This window comes from Phalacrocorax aristotelis, chromosome 22 (assembly GCF_949628215.1).
Source record: "Phalacrocorax aristotelis chromosome 22, bGulAri2.1, whole genome shotgun sequence".
NCBI classification, from domain to species: domain Eukaryota; kingdom Metazoa; phylum Chordata; class Aves; order Suliformes; family Phalacrocoracidae; genus Phalacrocorax; species Phalacrocorax aristotelis.
The window spans coordinates 1,726,606-1,752,200 of NC_134297.1; the positions used below are offsets into that span (position 1 = coordinate 1,726,606).

Sequence of the window (25,595 nt, forward strand, 5' to 3'; positions counted from 1 at the left end):
ACTTTGTGATAGCACTGAGCCTTCCTGGCTGCATATACCTTCTCCCCTCCTTGCTTTTCCTCACCTCCAGGTAGCTTGCTGACGGAGTGTTGTAGATCTTGATGTTGCTGTAGTTTGAGCTGGGAAGCAGCTGTCCATCCCGGAACCAGGAGATGACAGCACTAGGGTAAGCAAATACCTCACAGGTGATGTTCACTTGATTTCCTTCCCACGTATAGACAGCCACAGGGCCCTGAAGCTTGGGGGCATCTGAAAGACAGACACATTTGCAAAGGTAATTTGAGCCAGAACAATCTCCTAAAGTAGCCCAGTCAGCCTCATTTTAAGGATCCCTTGACTGGGGTCCAGTTTAATGTGGGGAAGGAAATCCAATATAGGAAACGAACTGTCCTCCCATCCAGGGCGACGGGTGGTGCCTTTTGCTGAAGGACGTAAGGAGGAAACCTATTCAGTCCCAAAGGCTGATCTTAACGCGGTGTGGGAGGAGGAGCAGACAGCATGCTATGCATCTAGGGAAGTGCATACCAGGAAATTCTCCTAGGGAAGAACTCTGATGCACCCAACAAATAGGACTGCAGCGGATTGATGGCCCAGTATCTTCCCAAGGTGCAAGTAGTATCCCAGCTAGAGACCACTAGAACAAACATCTGCACATATGTACGCAGCAACATGTCTCCAACAAAATTATTTCACACAAAGTTGCTTCCCATGTCCTTTATCTAAACAACACACATTTCCTTAGCCATAGGTGCCTCAGTCTCATCACGGGAAAAGGAAATCAAAACAGTCCCCCCTCTAAACACATGAACACCCTCCCCATCCCATCCTCCACTTCTTACACTGCACTTCAAGGTACATGGCTTGGGAATCCTGCCCGATGGTGTTGCTGGCTGTGCATATATATTCTCCGGCATCAGTGTACTGAATTTCTTTGAGAGTCAGGGACGACACCCGGGCATGGCTACGTACTACGATGCGCCCATCCAGGGTCTAGCAGGAAAGGAAAAGAGAGTTAGAGGCTGAGCTCTGAGCCTGTGGTGCAGACTGAAGGGATGGGAACAAATGCAAGTCTACCTCACACCAACTCTCCAGTGCTCAGAACTTCAAAAGTGATCACCTGGGGCCAGGTGAAATCATGGGCAGAGAGGCATTTCCAAAAGCAACAAGAAGATTCCTTGTTGCACAGGGCCAACTGCAGTGATTCAAAGCACTCAGAAGAAGGGACGAAAATGAAACAAAGCACTGATGTATCAGATGCTACTATGTGCCTGAGGACAGCTAGGTAACATCAAGCTTCTTCCAAGCATGAAGAAGTTTCTTAACTCTGGTTAAAAATTTTTGCCAGCATGCTCTTGTAGAAAACCTCTCCAACAGCTACTCTGTTTCCGAAGTGGCACAAGCAGAAGGGAACAAATTAGGTACCCTCATGGCTGTGCCTGCTGCTGCAGCCAGCCACGCTTAATGTAATTAATGCTCCAAGAGCATTCATTTTCTTGGAAGATACAGGCCAAGTACTGAGATTATGAGTAAAAACCTTGAGGATGTTAATCAGCCAAATGCACTGAACTGTAGCACAAAGTACATCTCTGGTCTCTCAAGTGGCCATTCTCTCTGGGCCTGAAGCCTCTTTCTGTTCTGAGCTAGTGTTCTCGATCTCCGAGACTGACAAAGTTTCCATAAGTAGATGTGATTACCTCTATTAGTTCCAATATCAGTTAATTTCAGCTAGTCAAATTTCATATGCACAAAAATAGTATGGTTTTGTGTCATCAAAGGAATTATATGTATTTTTCTTCTCTCTTCTACCCTGCATGCAGGTCTACTGCAATCCCTCATCAATGCCACAAGCTACCAACTCCACTCCCTCTCCCGTGCTTGGTCCCTTGTGCCGCTGGGAACAGTTCTGTATCTCATGTACATGTGGTGCTGTGTGCATCGTTTCCTAGAACCAGGGATAGATCCCTTAACACAACATTAGTCCATTGTGGTATCTTACACAACCAAATTCTGCTTTCATCTTTCTTCAGTGGCTGACTATATTCATTATCCTTTTGTCTGACTTGTGATTTGACTACAAAACTCAGCTCACTTCTGGAACTATTGCAGTAAGATCCATAAATGTCAAGACTCCATATCTGCAGAGGCTCCCAGCTTCTTCCAGCTCATGAATAGAGTGAATATTCTAAATACTTGTCTCTGTGACCCCATCAGTAGGCAAGAGTATAAACATGGTAAAATACCAGCACGTGAGCATTACAGTAAAGGTAATTTTACATCCAGTGTCACCTGCCTCTTCCACACTTTGTCAGGCTCTCATACAAACAAAAGAGTGCCAGGCAGTCCTGGTAAAATGATAACTTTACAAGTAATGCAACCGATTCTGAAGATGAAGCTCTGTTTCTTAATGCAAAAGGCACAAGTAATGAAAAAGAAAGATCAGGAAAAATACTCCAAAGAAAAGTGTCCACCCAAGAAAGCACGCTACTAGTTTTCTTTATTCATATTTTGGATCATCAGATGCTAACAACTCCTGGCTACTAGAACCACAGGATAGGTAGAAACCTGTGAGCCAGATGTAGACACTTGTAATCCCGTTACGCAGCCTCTTTGATTTTGAGGATTTTGAATAACAGAAATGCTTCATAGTCATGGGGAGACAACTTAAGGGACACTGGCAATAACTCATGCCGTAGCAACTGCCACTCTACAGAAAAGGGTGTGATGGTTCCCTATATCACCTGTTAGTGATCCTGAGACGCCTGCAGGTGTTTTTCTCCAAATTCTGACAATGCCATGCGGCACAGTCTCTATGTACAAAGCTGGCCTAGGATTTTGATACTTTGGTGCTAAAGGGGAAGAAGAGAGACAAGTAGGAAATGCACTTACCCCCCTTCCCTCCACCTTTTGGACTTCTCAGTCCTTTCACAAACAAGTATTCATGACAATTTCACACAGTCATATATTCTCCCTCCTCACTTGGTTTCCACATGGTGGACATCATTATAAAACAGCACCTGGAAATCCTGACCACAGCTACGAATTCCAGTGAAGGAAGAGAAGTGGTCTCTCTTAGCTCTGTGCTTGCACTGCACTAACCAGAACTCATCCGCAGGTCTTAATAGTTGTAAGGTTGCACTAATTCCCAGTTACCAGAAAGTCATCACCAGTGCAAGCTCTAACAGAGGCGTAATTTTGCCTGTAACTGAGTTTTTTAGCACCTGTTGGTGATAACTTGGCGGGGGAAAGGTGTTGCTAGCATATGCTGCTAATATGGCTTTCAACAATTCTATGGTATAGGCAGGACCAGAATGAACTGCGACATTATGGACTGCACAAAGTAAGTAGAGCTGACTGTGGTTTAGAGGAAGCAGCAGCCAACTGCACTTGTGCCTCCAAAGCAAGGAAAGCAAAATTTAACACCCGTATATGCTATGATTGAAGCTCACAGAGACTTCCTTACTTTAAACTAGCTAATGCGTTAATAAGAGTGAAGCACTTCGTGCCAAGTATTCACTCAGCTTCCGGAGAACTGAACTCCCTGCCACTGGAATACACTGCTAAAAGACCCCACGCTAGCTATTTTTAAGACATGTCTACACAAGCTGCAACAATAAACTTCAACAGCATTCTCACAGAACCCCACTTGGCTATTTTAAGATACAGTCACAGTAAGAAATTTAGAGACAGCAAGCTTAATAGTATTAGTGCTCATATTAATAAAAAGCTTGAGACAGACAGCACAGTGAAAACACTGGGCAGGGGGAGGGGAGATGGCGGCAACTGTAATAGGAATTAACATGAGGCCTGAAGAGATGCAACCACTCAAATTCCAAATTCTTCAACGCAAACTGGTCTGAATTATGTGATCCCTTCACTTGCCACAATTAATCTATTTCAATAGATTATTTTGAAGTAAAAATGGGAAGTATCTTCTCAGCCCCATATGAAACAACAGCAGACAGTGCTGAAGTAGAGGTTCACTTTATCAAGGCCACACCAGCCTCTATGCTTTCAGACAGCTTAAAAATAAAAGCAGAAGTCAGGATACCCAGAGCCTCCAAAAAGTTGTACCTAAAAATACAAATGTGTGTCACACAGTTCTGCTAGCTAATTTCATTCTCTACATGACCCCTATTATTTGCTTGGAAACATACTTTCTGGTCCATTTTGAAGCAAGAATGCTACAAATAAGGTACATGTAAAAGATAGGTTGTCATTTTTATTTTTGGAATACAGCACTGAATATGAAATAAACCAGCAACAAACCACATTTGCACTGAACTGAGTTACTCCATTGTCCCATGCACTCTCAGTGACCCTTGCACATCAAAGACAAATAATAAATTATCAATTTGGGGCATTTTCTGGAGAAAGATAACTTGTGAAAGATTCATCCGCATTGATTTTGAAATGGAACATGATGCAGTTGTTCTTTAAGAGAAGGTCAAACTTAATGACTACCATGAGCAAACAGATGAGTTGGCTGGAGCAAAAGCAGCTATCTTTGCGTCCTGGTTTCAGAACAACACTTTGGAAAAAAAAAAACCTTCCCAGGATACACACTGTTGCTAAATCTTAAAACTCGAGAAGAGAGATCTAATTCACACTGGTAGCATAGAAGAAAATAGTGAAAGCAGTATTTGTCAGATTTTACATTTGCCTTTATTTTTAATAGTCTTGTTTTTTTTAAGGTGACAATCAGAATTACTCACTCCCAACACAGCTAGTTTGCTCATCCAAAATGCATTACTACATGCCAGGCAACTTCTAACTCTATAAGCTGTTTCTTTTATGTATTGATATTTAATTTGTTCATATTATTAATGCTGGTTTAGTTGGCGAGGTTACTGGACTAGAGATTTGTTAATCTGTAATGCTTAAAAAAAACAAAACCAAAACAACTACAAAGTTTGCTAAAGGTCTGGTAATCTTATACCTCTTGTTTCTCGGGCCGGGTCCACGAAGCCTGGAGAGAACAGATATAGAACACAACAACAACAGGAAAAAAAGCAATAAAAGTTTATCAAAGGTTGCTTTTAGGTATCATAGTGTATGCACCACATTGCGCTCTGTGCACATGCAGGCTCCAAGCTGTATCTCTCATGTGTGTGGGGTGATCACAATTTCCGTTTCCCAAATAACCTCAGTTTAGATTTACATTCAGAATTTAATATCCTATAAATTGGTCTTAAAAAAATTAAGTAAAGGCTAATGATACCTAAAGACTGCTTCTGTTTTTACATATTGAGTGTCTATTTCCCTTGCTATGTCTCACCATTTCTAGAAACCTGTTCCCAGTATACTGGGGAAGTGATTCTGATTACCTAGGTCACTAAATCCCAGATAGTTACAGAACTGGTTTTCTAACACTGGTTTGTCAGCCACCCACACACACTGATTAACATTAACACTCATATCATCCATGTGATCATGCATTTGTACATGTTTTTGCATGCATACTGTGCCAGGAGTAGGAGACCTTGAGCTGCAGGGCACTGAAACAGTACGACCCCCCTGGATAGGAGGGCAGAACCTTGTACCTCCACTTGATAACATCCAGCTCATTATGCTTAGGCATGTGTGCACCCGGTCCTTACTGGGCTTGGGACAACCAAACAACAGGCATCAGTGAAACATGCATAAACCTTACCAGTAAACATACATTTCTCTTTCAGAGAAAGCCACAATAGTGTGGACAATATTCACTGTGATTCAGAAAGACCAAAGCTGCTGGGTTCCATTTTTCCCCTATAATTTATCTGTCAAATATTTTTCTTCTGGTCTCTCTTTCAATTGCAACTTGATCCATTTCAGTTCAGGAGTCAAAAATCACCTGCTAATATCACAGCCATGATGGCATTATTGAATGTGAGGCACAAGCATTGCTGATGTCTGTATATAACAGCATACACAGGAGTGACATTACAGAGATGGAGATGAAAGCTGAGGAAATGAGAATAAAAACCATAGTATTGTTTCCACAGTGCTTCTAGTGAACACTGTGAGGCTTAAGTATTAAAATGTGGTACAGACAGCTTCATTTTAGAATGTCTTTTATCAAAGCAAGTTATTTGTTTGTAACCAGACACTTGAGGTGAAGCCACCAGAAGAGAAGCTCACCAATACCTGCATGGGCTAGGACACTCCCATCATCTCTATGTGTATACATATCCTGTTGTGCACAAGTTCCTTGAAAGCTGAACAGGCAACCATAATAATTCGGCATAATGCCTTTTTGATGTGCCAGTCGTTCTCTGTACCTGAGCAAGTCAGGCTAGCCAGGGAACTGTCTTGCTTATACCCATGCAAGTCCCATTTCAATCCTATTCACTGAGTCTCTACGCTGTCAGCACACAGGGATTTAAGAAAGGAAAGGAAAAAAAGAAAAAAAAAAAAAAAAAAGACATCTATTTATCCTTTACTGTTCAGTACTTGTCAACCTAAAAGAAGATGAAGGAGGAAAAAAGCCTGTTCCCACACCCCTAGACGTTTGCTGTTTCTTTGTAATGGCACTCATGGGTGACGGGAAAAAAGGTAGAACCTTGTTCTCCACCCTGGAGAGTTTCATACTAACTCTCCCTCACCGCGACGAAGAGATACACAAGCTCTACTCAGCTCCATGCAGGGGACAGAGGGGGAACCAAGAGACTCATGCATGCTAGCATCTTCCCTTCCCTTTGGAAGCAAGTTATTAAATGGGAGCGCCTTCAGTTACAAGGCAGTTCCTGGGAACTGCCAATGTAGTCTACTCCCTGGATTATTAAATCCGAAGATATTCCCATGTACATGTCATGAGATATGAAAAACAACACAAATTTAAGAAAGGGAATTGTATTCAAGGTATATTGTCTACTTAAAAGAACAAAAGTCAGGAGATTAAACTTATGTTAAATTTTGAAATGTTACATCTGCTACATCACATCTAGAAGCCCTTTACTGAAGGTACTGCAAAAATGCTTATTTGCATCAGCAGAGTATATGACTCTTCTCTATTTAACCTAATTTTAAGTTCATTAAAAAATTTTTATTACTTCACTGCTAAATTTGACCTAGAGAGAGCTGTGCAAGGGCATGAGTTCCTCTCATTTTATGGTTATTGTGCCCTAATATGCTGCTGCAACACTGGCAACCCAATGCTTATGCCCTAGCAAAAAGGACGTTCTTTACTTTGCTGGAATTCAATCAAGTTGTTTTCATCTAAAGATTTCTAAATTTTTAACAACTTAGCTATTTGCTTTAGCTGCCAACAACACAGAGTTGATAGAGACTACTGGTCAGTAACAGTAATCCTGAAAATAAGTAGAAGGATGCATTGGACTGTTCTCAGGGTAGCACCACACAGCGGTGTCAAACACCCATGAGAGGGGTGAGCAGAAAGACATCTGTTATTCAGACAAGCAGTCACCTACTAAAGGGGCCTCTCAAACTGTGATCCATTCAGAAGTCAGACTTCTGTATTTTCCTACTTCAGGAACAGGGAATCTTGTAGGACAGCCTTGGTGTAAGATTCCCAATAACACTATACAGGTTAAATTGTAATTACAGTTAACTTTATCCTAATTAGGATTAAAAAGGAAGAATATCAGAGCTGATCTCTTCCTCTGTTCTTCGATTCCTTCATTCCAGTGAGAAAATGTTCACTTTATTTCTGAATTGCCATGAAGAAAATGGTAACATGGTGCAGGTCTTGATAGTTCACATGGGAGGCCAGACAGCAGTACTGAGTGCGATCCTACACCACAGATATACCTACTGCCAGCTCTGGCAAGATGTTAAAAGGCCTGCATAAAAGCATCCCCTATTACCCCTCCTATTCCTCACACACTGAGGAGCTATACTGCTGGGTGAGAAACTTAGGACTGTCTCCGCAACTGTTTCATGAAAGGGTGTGTAACAGTAGTTAGCAATTGCCTCATCCAGAAATCTGACAGGAAACACACTCATGTCTGCACTAAAACTACGGAACTTGTATACACCAATACACAACAGATCTAAACTCTATCTACTGAATCACAGTTAGCATTCTGTTAAAGCAATAGAAGAAACATGTCTTATAAAGGGGCACGAAATATACTGAAGGTGATGAGGAATCTGGCATACTACCTTGATCAGCTTTACACCTGGTATCATTCAGAGAAAGCATTCCTCCTCCCTACAATGGCACAGCAATAAATACTTGAGGAAAGATGAAGCTAAACCATTTCAAACCATCATGGTGATGACTGTCCAGGCCTGTTAATTCTTCTATGTTCTGCAGTAGTGATAGACAGGAATCTCAGAATGGCAGAGCAAAAGTTCATCCTAAGCAGTATGTTCCAACACCCACAAAGTAAGCCACATATAAGCAATTTTTTTTTATTATTTTACTTGCTCTCGCTCTTCAGGGGGCAACGGCCACAAGCTGGAACACAGGAACTTCCACCTCAATATGAGAAAAGTCTTCTTTACTTTGAGGGTGCCAGAGCAGGGGCACAGGCTGCCCAGAGAGGCTGTGGGGTCCCTTCCCTGGAGACATTCACACCCTGCCTGGACGTGTTCCTGTGCCCCTGCTCTGGGGGTGCCTGCTCCAGCAGGGGGTGGGACGGGGTGATCTCCAGAGGTCCCTGCCAACCCCTGCCATTCTGTGACTCTGTGACTCTGCAGGGCAAAAGAATGGAAGCTGCCAGTTTACTACTAAGAGGAAGCTTCCACCATGCCAGTATCTGGAAGTTTGGTCTGCTCATCTGTGTTGGTACACTGTTGCCAACCATTTGCTTTTGCTGGAGCAGTCACAACCACTTACCTTTGCAGACCATCTTCAGGCCAAAAGATTGTTTGTCCAAGTGGTGCCACATTATGCGGGCATAGCCATAGAGAGGAGAATCTTTTGCTATGCATGCTAGGATACGAACAGGTCTCTCAGTGTGAGGAAGTGTGGGAATGTTTAAGTAGTTGTGACATCGTCAGCCTAGGTATTTGGGCTATAGCACCTCCTGCCCTTCATCAACATGTCAGACTGTTTCTGTTCTTGGACAAAGACTGAGAAAACCTAAACAAAAGAACCCTCGCTGGCTTGTTTGTTTGTTTGGGGGCTTGGGTAGGTTTTTCTGAAGTACCAAACGTTCATGAGAGTTATGGCACCTCTAGGCCTTTAAAAATCTGGACCAAAATATCATTACAAAAGTAAACAGCATGTCGTGAGACAGATGCATCCAAGTATCTAAAGCATGTTCAAAAGTAGGGCTTGATAATTTTAAAACTAGTATTGTTTGTCCCACAAAGACCATCCATTTTCCTGTGCTATCCCAGAGGGGATAAGTGGTTAGTAAACTGAATATATGCATTTAGTTGTACAGGTAATAGAACATCTATCAGAGCTATTTTGACCTGAGGGTTTTCTGGACATCTGTACCATTCACCTAAATTTACAGCACAAGATAGAGAATGGGAAAAATTGAAAGACAAAACACACATACAAAAAAAAAAAAAAAAACTCTGCCTAGAAAATGCATCCTACACGATAAAAAAAAAAATAAATCTTTGCTCTGAAGATTTGAACCAGGACCTGAGACACATAGTAGCGTCTCAAACCTTTGATTTTCCCCCATCTATTCAAGAAATTACCAGAGTATTAACAGTTTCCTTAATATTGATCACCAACTTAACAGCATCAAACAGGATATATGAGAGTCTCAAAAATAGTTAGCAGTTTTGCCACTGAGATCTTGTTAGCTTAACTGGGCTGGACAGATGGGACTCTGCAAACAGGCTCTTCTACTGACTTCTACTTGATTTAGTGTTATTTCAGTTTTAATATTGTTCTCCCTGTCAAAACTCTTTTCCTTGGCTGTGATCCAAACTCTGGTGCTAGAAGCCCTAGAGCACTTAGCTCCTCCCACTGCTCTCCTACACAGAGACAAGACCATAAATAACCTTATCTTGTCAAAACAGGTCCCCCAGTCACGCTGCAGTGAGAGCCCAAGCCAACAGCTTTGAAAGCAATGGAAATCTCTCTCTAAGCATTGCAGAAATTTACACTAGCCCTTGAATCCATATGATGTTACAGCTGGAAAACTTTGGCACCCTGATTAATAAGTTACACATTAACAACATAGTGAAGAACCGACATCACGGAGGCAATTAAAAAAGCTCATTTAGGAAGCTATAGTGTAGAACAGCAGCTGTGCGGATGACTGACAGCAGATACCTCTGTTGCTTTCACAGTCTATCAAGTGCTGCCTTCATACTGAGTCAGAACCCCTGGCATGCCCAAGGTAGCTGAGCCTTGAAGCACCCTGTTACTAGAAGATTATTAATAAGCAACAACTCCTTACTCCAACTTTTGTCTAGGCTTTCTTTGGCTCTAAACTATGCCTTCTTATCACCTTATGGAACTATTACGAAATATCTATAGTAATACAGCACATCCTAGTTTTGTCTACTTAAGGGGCATTGTGGCCAATAAAAAAACCCAGCACTCTTGAAAAGAAAAACTGCTAATTATTTTTGCCTTAAGAACAAAATGGTATTGAAGTGATTAACAGAAAAGGTGAACACAAAGGCAGCCAGGCTTTTGTGCTTCGGGTACATGCAGTATTAGAATACAATACAGAAAGGCAAGAAGGAATTAACAGGCTCATTTTGGTCCACTGCATCTTTGAGAGATAATACCCCGCACCTCTTCACCTGCCACCCTCTCATATCATATCATCATCACCATGGCAGCATGCAAAACACTGAAATCCCACCTCTCAGCTTGGAAACAGAAGGGAAAAGCCCTTTCACAAGCTCCCTGCAACCGTAGGTCCCTTTGGAAAGTCCTCTGAAAAGGGTCCAGGGCCTACTGCTTTTCAAGTTAATTCAACTTAGAGCAGGAAATAAAAAGCATACTCTCAGTTGTTATAAACTGAGATGTCTCTTTATGCAAAAGAACACCTATGGCATTACTTCAGCTGTAGAGCTGACCCTTTAGCAGATAGTCTGTGCAGGACCACATGTGTTCTCACCACAGAGAGGGGAATCACCGTGATTTCCATGTGCATCTTCATGCAGCTAATCATGCAGTCTGGATCAGCAGAGGCAGGCAGATAAAGCTGTACTGATCCCAGCAAATGAGACCATGGTTTTGGGAAGGATTATACCTTCTCTTCATTGCTGATGTTCCTGGTGGAAGTTCTCCAGGTGATGGAAGGGATTGGGTCCCCAGATGCCTCACAGGTCAGCGTAATCTGATCCTCCAGCTCCATGGCCGTTTTATTCTCCACATAGGTGATTTTGGGTTTTGCTGAAAAGAAAAAGCAACCTTCATTCAGTTGGTGCTCAGACTGAAGCTTGCCTGTCAACAGCAATGTTTGAAACAAGCAACATTGGGGGAAAAAAAGACTTTTAAATTGGCACAAGTTTACTGCTTCATGGGGAAGGAAGCAGAGTGACATTTGAGAAGAGAGTACCTCCTTGCAGAACTAGAAGGTCTTTTCTACACATGCTTACAGCTGAGGCTTATAAGAGAGGACTAAAAGAAGCTATATCTGAAGTAGAACCCATTTAACAGGGTACAAACGAGCAGTCCTAGTTTCCTACTCCACCTCGCTTTCTACTCCAAATTAGCCTTTTGATAAGCAGCTTTGTCAAAAGGCTGCAAAGGAATGGGATAGGGAGAATTATACTCCTTTACACTCCCAGATTCATGGAAGGTAGGAAAGCTGCCGATTCATGCCTTCAAGTTTGAGGTCATTCACACAGTGGTGGGGTGGCGTTCACCTCCCTTTCCAGGTTATAGCAAGTCCCACTGAAGTCCGAAAACACTTTTATTAGCAGCTTTGGTTGGATTAGGATTCAGCCCTCTGGGCCTGGAAGATATTTCAAGTAGCATGTGAATCTCACACCACCCCCCGCACAGGACTGAATTTATCAGAGAGGAAGCAGAATGGAGTTGGCATCTGTTTCAATTACACAGAATCTGTTTTGGCTAGCATGATAGCAGAGGTCGCTGCATTACCTGGGAAAGAAGCAACCCTGGGTAAGCCACATCAGGCATTAACTGGGACAAGCAGGTTACTAGTGAGCTACCAATAGCCAGCTGGATTGGAAAGGGGGGACAGTAAGACTATGTTTACCAAAAACTTTGAGATGAATGGTGGCATCATGCTCGCCAGCCTTGTTCTCAGCGATGCAGATGTATTCTGCTTCGTCACTCTTATCCACCTTCTTGATGATGAGCTCAGACCCATCGTAGTTAAAACTGTATTTCTCTTCATCATCGGCCTGTTCTATGGGGTCTCCATCCCTGCAGGGCACAAAGCACACAGGCTGCATTGGGGAGGAGAAGCAATCAAAGGCTATTTGTTTTAGGCTTGTTGTTAATGCTACAACTGCATTACTGCACTGGAACTCCTCAGGTTGAGAGGGACCACCATCTTTTCCTTTACTTATGGGCTACAAAGCTTACATTTTGATCTGTTCCTAACCCCTCCTACCCTAGGGCTCTTGGCAGCTGAATCTTTCACCTCCTGACACACTACATAGTCTACATGCAAGAGCTATAAACAGCACTGAAGGTGGCTTCTGCCCCTGCATATCAAGGCAGTGTATGAAGGTATCATCAGCTTTTTCAACACTACAACTTGTCCTCATAACCTTCGCCAAAAGCTACACAATTCAAGAACAGTGTACCTGAAGTCTGTATTGTTGCCTGACAGTGAAATTTAGACCTGATGAAATGAAGTGAAAGACTTCAGATGCAGGTCTCCTGGCACTACAAATACAAGTTACAGCACCCACTTTTGCCTAAGTTTCCCCACCAGTGCAACAGATGATAATAAACTGACCCACAGAACAGGTCTGGTCAGCATGAAGCTTCATGTCTATTTGCAGCTTGACAAAGGATGCAATGGGACAGTGAAGAATTGCTCTTTTTACTGTTATTCTTGGTTTTCCATGAAGCTGTACTGGTTTTGGCTGGGATAGAGTTAATTTTCTTCGTAGTAGCTCATATGGTGCTATGTTTTGGGTTTGTGTCCTAAACAACGTTGATAACACAGTGATGTTTTAGGTACTGCTGAACAGCATACACACAATGTCAAAGGGTTTTCTGTTTCTCACACTGCCCTGCCAGCGAGTAGACTGGGGGTTCACAGGTTGTTGGGAGGAGATACAGCTGGGACAGCTGACCTGACTGAACACCTGCCTGCTAATGGGAATTAATGAATGAATTCCTTATTTTGCTTTTCTTGTACACATGGCTTTTGCTTAATCTATTAAACCACTTTTACCTCAACCAACAAGTTTTTGGATTTTACCCTTCTGATTCTCTTCCCCATCCCACTCGGAGGGCACATAGTGAGTGGCTGTGTAGTGCTTAGCTGCTTACTGGGGTTAACCTACAACACAAGCTAACTGCAATTCAGTTATGAGGCTATTCTTTTTCTTGTGAAGAAAATGAATTAATGTTATTCCAGTCAAAATGTTGCTTTCCCTCCAGCCTGGTTTTCCAGGCCTTGGTGAAAACATCATGCTCACACACAATCAGGACACTGCACGTATCTTACTTGGTCCACGTCATGGTTGGCTCAGGAAAGCCATCAGCATCACATGCTAAGGTGACAGACTGGCTGAGGTTGGCAGTGGCGTTCATCGTGCTCTGCCTGGCGCGCACAGAAGGAGGTACTAGAAGAGAAGGAATCCACATTCAAGTTAGAAATGACAGAAGATGTAGCAAGAGCAAGCCCTGGAAGGCTCACTGTAAACCTCTGCAATACACACAGACATCACTAGTAATTCAAACCCTTAGGCCTTCACCTGCTGGTTTCAATCAACGGGTTTGATGCATAAGCTTTTCAAAGCAATTGGCACAGGGAAGGAAGGGCAGGGGGTGGGGAGATGCACAAAAAAATTATCAGTCTTGTGGACAAAACCACTTTTGAGTCCCATCAAGATCAATACCTCTCTCTAAGTCATGAGACACTTAAGGTTTCTCTTGACATGATAATTTCCTGTAAACATCTGGTAAACAGTCAATTTCATGGACCTTTTTATTTGACACAGCAGAGTAAGATTAGTACCTGATGGTAAATCGTGAGCATGAATCTAAAGTATTATTTCAGTCAGCAGCCCGGAGTGCAGGTGCTATACCCTGCCCCCACACTAGCCTTACTCTAAGCTGCTCACCATTTACGATGACCTGAATATCTTTGAAGTTGATCTCCCCACGAGCCAAGATCCGGCCCTCACAGCGGTATGTCCCTTCATCTGTTTTCTTGATTCCCCGGATCTGCAGGTAGTTGTTGGACAGGACTATAAACCGAACTAGAAAAGACAAAAGGAAGGTTCGTCCAAGGATACTCAGGAAAGCTCACTACAAGTAACATGTTCTTCTCCTCTCCTTGCCCTTTCTGGGTTGAGACAAGGCTTAGCGTAATAAAATTTCCCTTCCTATCATTTAATGGAGATGCTGCCGTAACTGGATCTGACATTGCCAAGAAATAAAGATGTGGGTAGCAGGCAAACTGCTCTGCTGCTTTATACTGTAAGTACACACAGAGAGATAAACAGATACATATACACTCACAAACACATTTACATTTAATTAGTATCAGACAAAAAGCAGTTTGAAACTTGCCCCTCCGGCCCAAGGGTGGCAGAGCTCAGGTCTTATTACAGTTAGTTCCCTTGTGCCTGCGACAAGCCAATGCGGGAGACACAGCTTAGGCAACAATGTTCAACTGGAGTTATGCTCAGAGGGGCATTTTACTGGCAGGGGGGACGCCAGAGCCTGACAATCTGCAGCATTTTGAAAGAAAGGGAAAGGTTCTTGCAGGGAGCTTTTAGCCCCTTTTTCCTTAGGAAGACTGGAGAGTGTCACAACATGCAGCTTTTCTGTCTGATGGCATTTCTTTTATCTGAAATTTTTTTCTAGCATTCCTTGGCCTATTCCAGTCTCAAAGCCTGATGGCCTGTAGGAACTTCATTGTCCTGCCACTGCCAAACCACAGCGCCTTGACTAACTAAATTCACACCCTAAGACATAGTGTTAGGTACAAATTGCTTCTCTCCTCCCTTGTGACCACCACCATTTTGATGTCCCGAACCCTTTGTATGAGCCTGATTTGAGCCCAGGTGGGAGATGGACGTTTGACCCCTGAATGGACAAGCACCAAGACACCTCATGTGCCTTACCATCTTTTTTTAGGATAACATCCCTGCCTTTGTGCTTCCAGATGATGGTAGGAGGCAGTGAGCTGACCACATCACACACAATCACAGCATCATCCCCTTCCTTGAATTCCTGAGGAGTGGGAGCATTCTTGAACATCAGCTTTTCTAAAAACAATGGAAGGAGAAAGTCACTGCAGCTTTCCAGCACACCTCAAGCTACATTCCTGATTCAAGCCTGAGGATATGTTCTCTAGAAATCCTCATGTTCCTGAGGGGTGGGTAAAGCTGTCCTGACTCAATGCACTGCACTGCAACACAGGAACCCCATTTCCCAGCCCTGCCTCTCGGGCACACCAGTGAGCCAAATCCATACTCTACCTAAGTCACTGATATGTCCACCCTGGAAAGAGAAAATGTGAATCTGGAACTGCTCAGCTTCCTGGCAGGAAGGGGAGGAGCTGCTATTATGGCTCTGCCGGACAACATGCTGGTGGCTTATTATAACAACCTTGCTGAATGTGTGATTCTCTTTACTGAAGACTAGTCTTATTTCATAGCATGTCTGTCATCCACACAAGCTGCTGTCTCTGCTTACTCCTCCCAGACATTTATGATGCACTAGAATCTTCTCCTTCCACCCCTTGCTCTCCTGTCATTCAGAAGACTTTAGACATGCTGGTAATGACTTGCCAGGCCAAGGTCCTAGTTCCCACTTTCCCCTCAAAACCAAGAAAGAAGGCAGCTGCATCTTCTTCACTTCCCCTTTCTTTTTACCCTCTTTCTTCCCCTTTAAGAACAGCCTTTTCTAGTAAGGTAAAATGGTTGCCTCCCTAATCTTGCCTTATACATGTGAAATGTAGACCAGAAAATAGCCTCGGAGCCGCTCTCTTACGGAAAATTTTCACATTGACGGTGGCCTCGGAGTCTCCCTCCTCCACGCTACTGACAACACACTTATAGATGCCAGCATCATCAATGTTGGCGTTGTAGATGGTGAGAGTGGAGGAGAAGTCGTCATTTCGCACCACTGAGATGCGCTGTTGGTTCGGCGTCAGCTTCTCACCATTAGGGGAAAACCAGGAAATGTCTTTGTATTTGGCCTCCCCTGCCACTAGGGACAATGAAAGAAAACAAAGCAAACTGAAATGAGTTCCCAACAAATCTGCACAGAGGGAATGAAAAACAACCAGCAGCACTATGTGGAAGACTGACCCAGGGGAAGGGCTTCTGGTACCTGAGAAGCAAGCAAAGAAAATTCTCTCTCACAGCACTGTGAATGGTCAGCTGCTGTCCTGCAAAAACGATATTAAGTTGGTTTTATAATCTAAAGGGGTATACTCATTTTAGCCTAGAATGGCTTTCTATGCATCCTGGGATCCGATGCCCCAGACCCTCCATTACGCAGATCAGCCCAAGAAATGAAAAATCTCTTTCTGCTTCAGCTCCATCATGTTTTCAATAAATACTTGTATTTGCAGGCTGGGCTACTCTGCATACCAAAATGGTGACTTTGCTGTAACAGCAGTTCTGGCACTGATCAGCTTAAACCTCCTGCTGCATCCAATGTAAGTCAGAATTGTTATTAAGTGGTTTCTCGCAGTTCGCATCTCTGCATTCCTCAGCGTGGTTTTGTTATTCGGGATAAACTCTTATTATTGGAGGGTTTAACTGATTCCGTAGTTTTCGGAACGCAAACATCATCACAACAGCACTTGCTCAGAGTATACTTTCGTTTTTAAACCACTGGCATTAATAAATTACTCTGCAGTTAAGCACGCCTGGATCAGATAACCTCATTACTTGTCCCAGTAATTATGCTCCTGAGGAATTGTCGTCCTCTAACGGCATCTTGCTCCTAGAGCTCACTATAGTACCTATTTGCTGTGTGTCATACTTCAGAATGCTATCATGCCAGTGCTCCAACATACTAATTCCTCCCATTAGAAACCAGGCCAGGTGCTTTCAGGAGAACCTCTGAAGAGGACACATGGTTGCTAATTTGGAAAAGGCCATAGAATTGTAGAACCCACTTTGAGACACGTGGATTGTGTCAGCACAGCACGACACTGTGCAGGGAGAACAGCCTGGGGCAGTTGACGGCCTGAACAAACAGTAAATTGAGTCACAAGAAATGCAGGTTTTCAGCAGCATTAAATTCCTTAGTTGCAGAGATAACTCTCAAGTCACCTAGCACTCCCATTACTGCTGTTAGCAGTTGATTAGAGAAATAATTTGGAAAAACAAGAGGCTTAATTCAAAATTCAAAAGATCAAAGATCGGTAGAAAGATGCAAGGTGCCATTGTTGTGGCTATTGCTCAAGCTTATAGACAACACTTCAGCACCTGTTTTTTGGTTTGGGTGTTTTGGTTTTTTTTTTTTTTTTTTTTTGTATTTTAAAATCTGTTTGCTGGAGCTACTTTCTGTTACCAGCTCTCAAGGGAGAACACAACAGCATATGTTGCTTTTGCTACTCAGTCTTATAAACCACAAGGGCATATGAGAAAGAGAGCAAGAGATCTTGCAGGTAGACCTAGCACTGGAGCTTTTATCCCAGAGTTAATACATTGATTGATCTTCCCAGCAAACCCAGATGGAGACAACTCATGTCATAAGCCATCACTCACCTTGACATAGGAAGAATTTAGATTCTCCAACACTGATCTCCCCCTGGCTTGGAACAATGTCCACTTGAAGAGAGGCTGGCAAAGAAATAAACATGCAGAAGATGGTTACACAACAGGAGTGGTCTTCAGCAAAAAAAAAAAGCTTTGTCAGCCTTCCAATCCCCCTGGCTTCTTTACTTATCCAATGGAAGAGCATAGGGTGGAACATTCTTGGTTTTGTAAGTGTTGCTCTTTTTATTTATCTGAATGTACAGTACCATGGACCCTTGAGGACCCAGAAGTTGCTAACATTCAGAGTTGCTTCCAGTCCTTTATGAAACCACATGGAATGATATAGAAAGGGCTGATTCATGTTCAAATCTCTACCACACTACAATACAAGGGAGCACGCTTGGTGTGCACACCAGAACATCAAACAGCCTGCAAAGACTCCTCTGAATTCAAACTGGAACAGGCTCAAAGGCCTATCCTGGCAGCAAATACATATTATCTTTGCTCTGGAGACTTTTCACTCTATATGATACCATATTCAGACAAGCCTCATCAGAAATGCAAAGTTGGAGTCACTGGCATACTCTGGGTTCTTGATCTTCCTTGGCCTCCTACTCTGATATTCCAGTCAGAAACCTAGCCCAAACAGCCAGGAAACCAGAGATGTTTCTGGCATTCACAGCACACCTGGATTAAGAAGCAAACTTCTTCCAGTATATACTGACAAGGACTACCGACAATTTGTGATTTGTGCCTTCACAGTACTGGCTGAGACTTGCTTCCAAGTTCATCCAGGCACAATTCACCTAACTCCATCCTATTGCAGAGATGAAAATATTAGCAATACTTTGGTCTCTTCCACTGTCTTCTCATGGAATATCATCAGTGCTTTGGCTTTTATGTCAGCACTTTTTCGCTTGTTGTTTTCATGATTTTTAAAAATTAATTTAATTTTATTTCTAAATAAGAGACTGAAGGTGTTTTGGCAGCAGAAATGGAACAGATGTTCCATGGACTTGAGTGAAGCATCTATTACAAGCTTCTCTGGAATTGAGGGAGCATGGAGTCAGTGCAAGATATTGTACCTTCTGTACTTTCTACAACTGAATCCAGCATAGCCTCAAAAGGATTAATTAAAAAAATAATACAATCAGGTAATATTTTCAGAGGGAATATTTGAGAATATTGTTGCTGAAAAAATAAAAATTCTTCTCACACATTTTCAATTGCCCTTTGGACATCTTTATTTGACTTGCATATCTTGTCTGAGGGTACTCTCTCACCTTCCTTGTAGTTTTCAATGAGGTACATGTTGCCCTTCTAGCTCTTGCCTTCAGCCTGTTTTATTTCTGGGTAATCTAATTTCTCTCAACTATACTCCAAAACAGAACTGCATGTACAAAGAGCCAAATATAATAAAAGGCTAAAGGTTTATTAGATTCAGTGCGGCAAGGACTAAATAGCCTACTGCTATAGGCTCATTGCTTTTGTTGTTTTTTCCCCACAAATCTTTCCAACATCTGAATTTTACATTTGGAATCATATTCTGGGGTGCTCTTCCTGCTAAGGTATCTGCTGTATGGAGAGTGAGTGCAAAGGTACTACAAAAATATTTTAGATGTCTGAAGTCTAGACCTCCAAGTTCTTCCAGACCAGATTTCTGCTTTGCAATACTAAAACATTTATCCTTCTGCATTACAATGGAACTAGACTTGAACATAGACAATATTACAAACTCAATTAATGTCTTTGGGCAGCAGCTGCAGCAATGTGCAGTGATGCAAATAATCCCAAATGACATTACGGTAGTTCCCAATATGAACGTTCCAGAAGCTGGGGGCATCAGCAAAAGACAGGCACTTTTTAATAATAGGACCTTATTACAGTGTTTTCAAATTATCAGTTAAGCTGTCTTTTAGGATCTTGTCTTCAGCAAGTGAATGATAGCTCCTGTTTAGAAATTATATTTACAGAACCAAGAATCCTTAGTCTCACCCATATGATGGCAACGTATTAAAGAACCTTTACAGTTCCTGGATGAACAATTAAATGTTTGTTAAACATTTAAAGTTCAGAGGCCCCGATAATTGCTGCTGTAAAAGCCTTCTCACCCTCACTCAGAAAGTAAAAAAAAGCAAGGCCAACACTGACAACCGAAGTCCGAAGTTCAGTTTTTGAGTCTATATTTAGATATCTAAATTAAAAGTTTGGCTTTCAGGAATAACCAACCTCTCCGAGCAGCTCCCTAAGTAGTAGTGCAAGCCTCCTACCTCAATAGCTAAGCACAGATTAGGAGCCTACATTTGGAGTCCCACTACTAAAAAAACCTCATATTTTCCTCATTTATTTATGAAAATGAAACTGATTAGCATTTACTGGACAAAGAAGGAACATACTATTCTGGGAGTGTCACCAGAAACTGAAAGCAAAAAGTCAAAGATGCTGAATTTATTAAAACAAACCTGTTTTAGTACAGTAAGGGGAGAATCAACAATCGCAGCAAAGCAAGTTAGACAGCCAAGACAAAAGCTAACCAAATTTCTGGCCTGTTTGTATATAGTCCAGTATGACTACTTACTTTCTGATTTGGATTACACTGGCACTAAACAAGTGAGAAAGGAAAGGATACCTCCCCATCTTCATGTTCATTTACAGTCAGCCTTCCACAATGCATATCCACGCATGCCCAATGCCTTTCTCTTCCTGCAACATCACTGCTTTCTTCAGAGAATAAATTATGACCCATTAGGCAGAAGATGTAATTGGATCCTGGCTTTCCTCCAGCTATAGCTTAATGCTGCAGCAGCTCTGTGGCCTAACAAGTTCAAGTCAAGTATGAATTTCAAGAGGCCACAATGAATAGGTTTTATTTCAAAACTGCAGCCATTAGCTTACAGAAAACAATCATCCTAATAGAACTATTCCTCTACCCCACATAGCCTGAGCACCTATCAGCAACTTTACTGCACATGCTTTGTCTGTCACCCTCTGTGTTTTCACACTGTAGTGCAAGAAAACTCTTCTCCCAGAGCAGCTAATTTTACCTCCACACGACAGAGGGATCACTTTTAGCTGTCAAGCAGACCTGGGTTTTTAAGGAACGTGCACTGTTTCAGAAACAAAAATCTGTTTGTGCCAATAGCAACATTCCTTACAATACTGGGGAAACACACATATGGACTGTGGGGGATAGGCATTAAGCATATAGGTATACACAGAATGAAGCAGCACTGCCTGCCATCATTAAGAAAGGACACAAGTAGTAGGGTTTTCTGGTAAGGTGTTGGAGCACACTTCTTCAGCCAACAGCCATTCTGACACAGCATTTCTCTTCATAAGTAAACTGGAAGCAATTAATCAGAGCCAGCAGAGCTCCACAAAGGACAATAATAGTGCAAGGTCCATGCCACTTTTCTCGTTTTACTCTCACCAGATTTTAGCAGGCTAGACTGATAAATGCTAGTATTCAATCTCAGAAGACTGGGATACAGAAGTAAACAGAAGTAACCCAGCCAAGATTCAAATGAAACCACAGCTTGAGAGAACTGCGTGTTCTAGTTCTGGCTAACATTTACATGTATGGCTGTATGTCTTGTCTAGCCAAGAGGCTTTCAGAAGGAGGGGACATCAAAGTATCCCTTGATCTCTTGAGTAACAGCAAGGGGCTTATTACAGCCCCTCTTGGCCTGTCCAAGGCACTCTTCTGAGCCTTGCCCTTTTTATCAACTGGGAACACAATGAAGTTGTGACTGAATTCCACCACAGCACTGCCTTGGAAAACCAGACCAGCCCAAAGAAAGACATTTAGACTAGTCATCAACTTACTTTCTACTCAGCCAAGCACCGTGAGCAAACAGCGGGGTGCTGGTAAAATGGCTTTGAGCTAATTAAGATCTAAAATAAATTCATACCTTTTTTTTTTTTTTTGCCACACTACACTATATAAACATACCAATGGACCTCTTCTGCACTTTTGAGAGTTGCTGCATGCTGGGACGGCAGTGGCATAGGCTGGGGTTATTAATGCCTTTCATTCCATTCTCAGGTGCTTTCTGTTACAGCTAAAAATGAGAAAAAAGGCTCTGTGTAAAGCATTGAACTTTTCATCACCCCAGAATTCAGCATCTGTGCTCTACCTTACATCCTTCTTATGCATGTCTATGCCACAGTGGATGGTGGATGCAAAGAATAGGAGGAAATCACACAACCAGATAACATCTTACAGTAAATACAGCCAAAAGTGCCAGACAAGAGATTGGAGCCCAGGCAACAACATCCAGCTCTCAAGATCTTCCCTATTTTTTCTAATGGCTCAAATCCTTCTGCGCATTTAAGTGATGGGCAGGTTTTCAAGAGAATGAAACCCAGAAACCACCCTCAGGACACAGGAAAGCAAAACTTTTAGAGTCTTAGAAACAAGGGAAGGAACAACATCTTTGGTTATGCCTCATTCAGTCAGTATCCCTCTTCCACCAGCTGCAAATTTATCATTAAATTACCTAATTACTGCCCTAAGTAACAGAATTTCTGGAAAGGTTATGCAGAGGGGCAGCAATTCCTTCACCAGTAGTCCCCCTGGATGTCAGCACAGTCCCTTCAACAATGACACGATCCCTCAAGCATCAGAGAAAAAAACCCTTCATATTATTACTAACACTGGAAATGCACTTTTCAAACCTAGCAATTGCCATGACACAGAAACTGTGACCTTATGGGTAGTAGGAACCAGAGAGCCAGTATTAACAAACCCACTCACACTACACTTCAGTTTCTTTAATCTAATACCGGGAACAAGATGCTGAAATGCTGAAGAACGCATAAGAGGATCAGGTAAGTCAGATGCACACTGTGTATCTTGTGACTTTTCTTGAAGGAGACTGTTGAAACATATAGCATTGTATCTGCATCACTGGTACCTTAAGGCCTAGTTAAGCTGTTTTACAAGAAAATACTAACCTCAGCTACCTCACTGATAGACACTTCCTGCTAACCAGACCTAATAAGCTGACTTGAGCATGTTACATCACACAAACCTCTACTGCAAGCAGAAAAGTGGTGTGATTGCTGCCCTTGTACTAAACACAGTACTTCATTATTGCCTTGTTCATCCACTAGCAACCCATATGCATCATTACATAGTCTTTCATAAAATTTAAAACATATTACCTCTGTGCAGCATACAAAACAACAGGGATGCCCCTCAAGCACATCTTTTCAAGGGGCTCAGCAATATACAGTGTTCTGTTCACACTCTTTGAAGAAAACCAACAGAACTAGGTGATCAACTGCACATTATGAAACAGGACTGATTTAGAAGGTGCGTATAGGTAGCTCTGTAGCAGATAACATACTACAAGCTCTTATAGAATCATAGAATGCTTTGGGTTGGAAGGGACCTTTAGAGATCATCTAGTGCCACCCCCCCGCAGTGAGCAGGGACATCTTCAACTAGATCAGGTTGCTCAGAGCCCCGTCCAGACTGACCTTGAATGTTTCTAGAGATGGGGCCTCCACAACCTCTCTGGGCAACCCGTTCCAGTGCTTCACCACCCTCATTATGAAAAATTTCTCCCTTATATCCAGTCTAAATATTCCCTCCTTTAGTTTAAAACCATTACCCCATGACCTGTCACAATAGGCCTTGCTAAAAAGATTGTCCCCATCTTTCCTATAGTCCCCCTCTAAGTACTGGTCTCCCCACAGCCTTCTCTTCTCCAGGCTGAATAACCCCAACTCTCTCAGCCTGTCTTCATAAGAGAGGCACTCCAGCCTTCAGATCAATTTTTTGGCCCTGCTCTGGACCTGCCTCATCAGGTCTATGTCCTTTCTGTGTTGAGGGCTCCAGAGCTGGACACAGCACTCCAGGTGAGGTCTCACCAAAGCCAAGTTGAGGGGCAGAATCACCTCCCTTGACCTGCTGGCCACACTTATTTTGATACAGCCCAGGGTATGGTTGGCCTTCTCGGCTGTGCGCACACATTGCTGGCTCATGTTCAGCTTTCCATCTATCAGTACCCTTGAGTCTTTCTCTGCAAGGCTGCTCTCAATCCCTTTATCCCTCAGCCTGCCTTGACATCGGGAGTTGCCCTGACCCAGGTGCAGGACCTTACTTTTGGCCTTGCTGAACCTCTTGAGGTTCTCACAGGCTCACCTCTCCAGCTTGTCCAGGTCTCTTTGGATGACATCCTGTCTTTCCGGTATGTCAACTGCACTGCTCAGCTTGGTGTCATCTGCAAACTTGCTCTGAGGGTACACTTGCTCCCACTGTCTATGTCACTGATGAAAGTGTTAAACAGCACTGGTCCCAGTACGGACCCCTGAGGGACACCACTTGTCACCAGTCTCCATCTGGACATCGAGCCATTCACCACTACCCTCTGGATGTGACCATCCAACCAATTCCTTATCCACCGAGCAGCCCACCCATCAAATCCGTATCTCCCCAGTTTAGTGAGAAGGATGCTGTGGGGGACCGTGTCAAAGGCCTTACAGAAGTCCAGACAGATGACATCCATAGCTCTTCCCTTGTCCGCTGATGCAGTCACTCCACCATAGAAGGCCACTAGGCTGGTCAGGGAGGACTTGCCCTTGGTGAAGCTGTGCTGGCTGCTTCGGATCACCTCCCTGTACTCCATGTGCCTTAGCATAGCTTCTAGGAGGATCTGTTCCGTGATCTTCCCCGGCACGGAGGTGAGGCTGACAGGACGGGAGTTCCCCGAGTCCTCCTTTCTACCCTTTTTAAAGATTGGCACAATGTTTCCATTCTCCGGTCCCCAGGGACTTCACCTGACAGCCATGACTTCTCAGATATCATGGAGAATGGCTTGGCCACTACATCAGCCAATTCCCTCAGGACTCTCGGATACATCTCATCAGGTCCCATAGACTTGTGTATATCCAGGTTCCTCAGGTGGTCACGAACCTTATCTTCCTTTACAGTGGGAAGGGCTTTACCCCCCCAGTCCCCATCTTGTGGTCCATCAACTCAGGAGGGGTGAGGAGAGAGGTTAGCAGTGAAGACTGAGGCAAAAAAGTTGTTGAGCACCTCAGCCTTCTCTTTGTCTGTCGATACTAGTTGCCCTTCTTTGATCCCAGTGGTGCTTCGCTCACATGTCCATGGTTCTGGGTGACTATCATACTGCTGGGATGACCCATGTATTTTTATTTTAAGATGCTCTCCCTGCTTTCATCTCTCCTCCAGCATTCATTTACTTCCCTCAAACGATAAGCTGTACAAACAAAAAAAGCCCCCCCCAAATGCTTATTCTGAGAGAGCGCGAGAGCGCGAGCAAGCGCACACATAAATCCACACCCTTTACACTTGATTTATCTTACTCCAGAAAAAACTGCAGAAGACCAGTGTCATTCAACCAACTGTCACTGTCAGAAGCACTGATTAGGTCTTTTAAAATGTCAGTGTATTGTTCAATGCTGCTATTAAACAGTGAAAGGTGACAGTCGCTGGCAGGCAGTGCTATAGTATTAAGCTGCTTTGGGAAGTGGTGCAGAATATCAGCAACAGTGCTCGGCTGGCCCTGGAACGGGAGACTAGAGTTACTATAGTATGGTCTACTTTAGAGGGTACCTATTGCTCTTGTCTGTTCTGCTCATTCAGGGTCCCGTATAGAACATGAATTGCAGAGCTTCCATGCAAGCAAGGAACGCTCCCTCTTCAGTTCTTTCAACCCAAAAGAGACATTCCACAAAGTTTATATTCTCTGCATACCTACAGTGAATGTATCTGAAAACACACAGGCACAACCTAAATTGAACGTATCTGAAAACACACAGGCACAACCTAAATTGAACGTATCTGAAAACACACAGGCACAGCTTTAAATACACAT

At 43.0% G+C, this 25,595-nt stretch overlaps 1 protein-coding gene across 5 annotated transcripts in view; it reads right to left on the minus strand.

Annotated features, from left to right (window-relative positions):
• Window positions 1-25,595, minus strand: part of NCAM1 (neural cell adhesion molecule 1) — a 152,045-nt gene that overhangs the window by 44,067 nt on the left and 82,383 nt on the right. For 3 of the 5 annotated variants that reach the window (XM_075116500.1, XM_075116497.1, XM_075116498.1), the window contains exons 2-11: window positions 21,701-21,809; window positions 17,758-17,832; window positions 16,025-16,243; window positions 15,154-15,297; window positions 14,146-14,283; window positions 13,527-13,644; window positions 12,096-12,265; window positions 11,121-11,263; window positions 840-990; window positions 65-249 (exon numbers count right to left, since the gene is read on the minus strand). In XM_075116500.1, coding sequence (XP_074972601.1) covers window positions 65-249; window positions 840-990; window positions 11,121-11,263; window positions 12,096-12,265; window positions 13,527-13,644; window positions 14,146-14,283; window positions 15,154-15,297; window positions 16,025-16,243; window positions 17,758-17,832; window positions 21,701-21,782 — 1,425 coding nt within the window. In that variant the 5' untranslated portion in view covers window positions 21,783-21,809. Of the gene's footprint in view, window positions 1-64; window positions 250-839; window positions 991-4,936; window positions 4,967-11,120; window positions 11,264-12,095; window positions 12,266-13,526; window positions 13,645-14,145; window positions 14,284-15,153; window positions 15,298-16,024; window positions 16,244-17,757; window positions 17,833-21,700; window positions 21,810-25,595 lie in introns of all 5 variants that reach the window. The other 2 variants (XM_075116496.1, XM_075116499.1) reach the window with 2 other exon arrangements.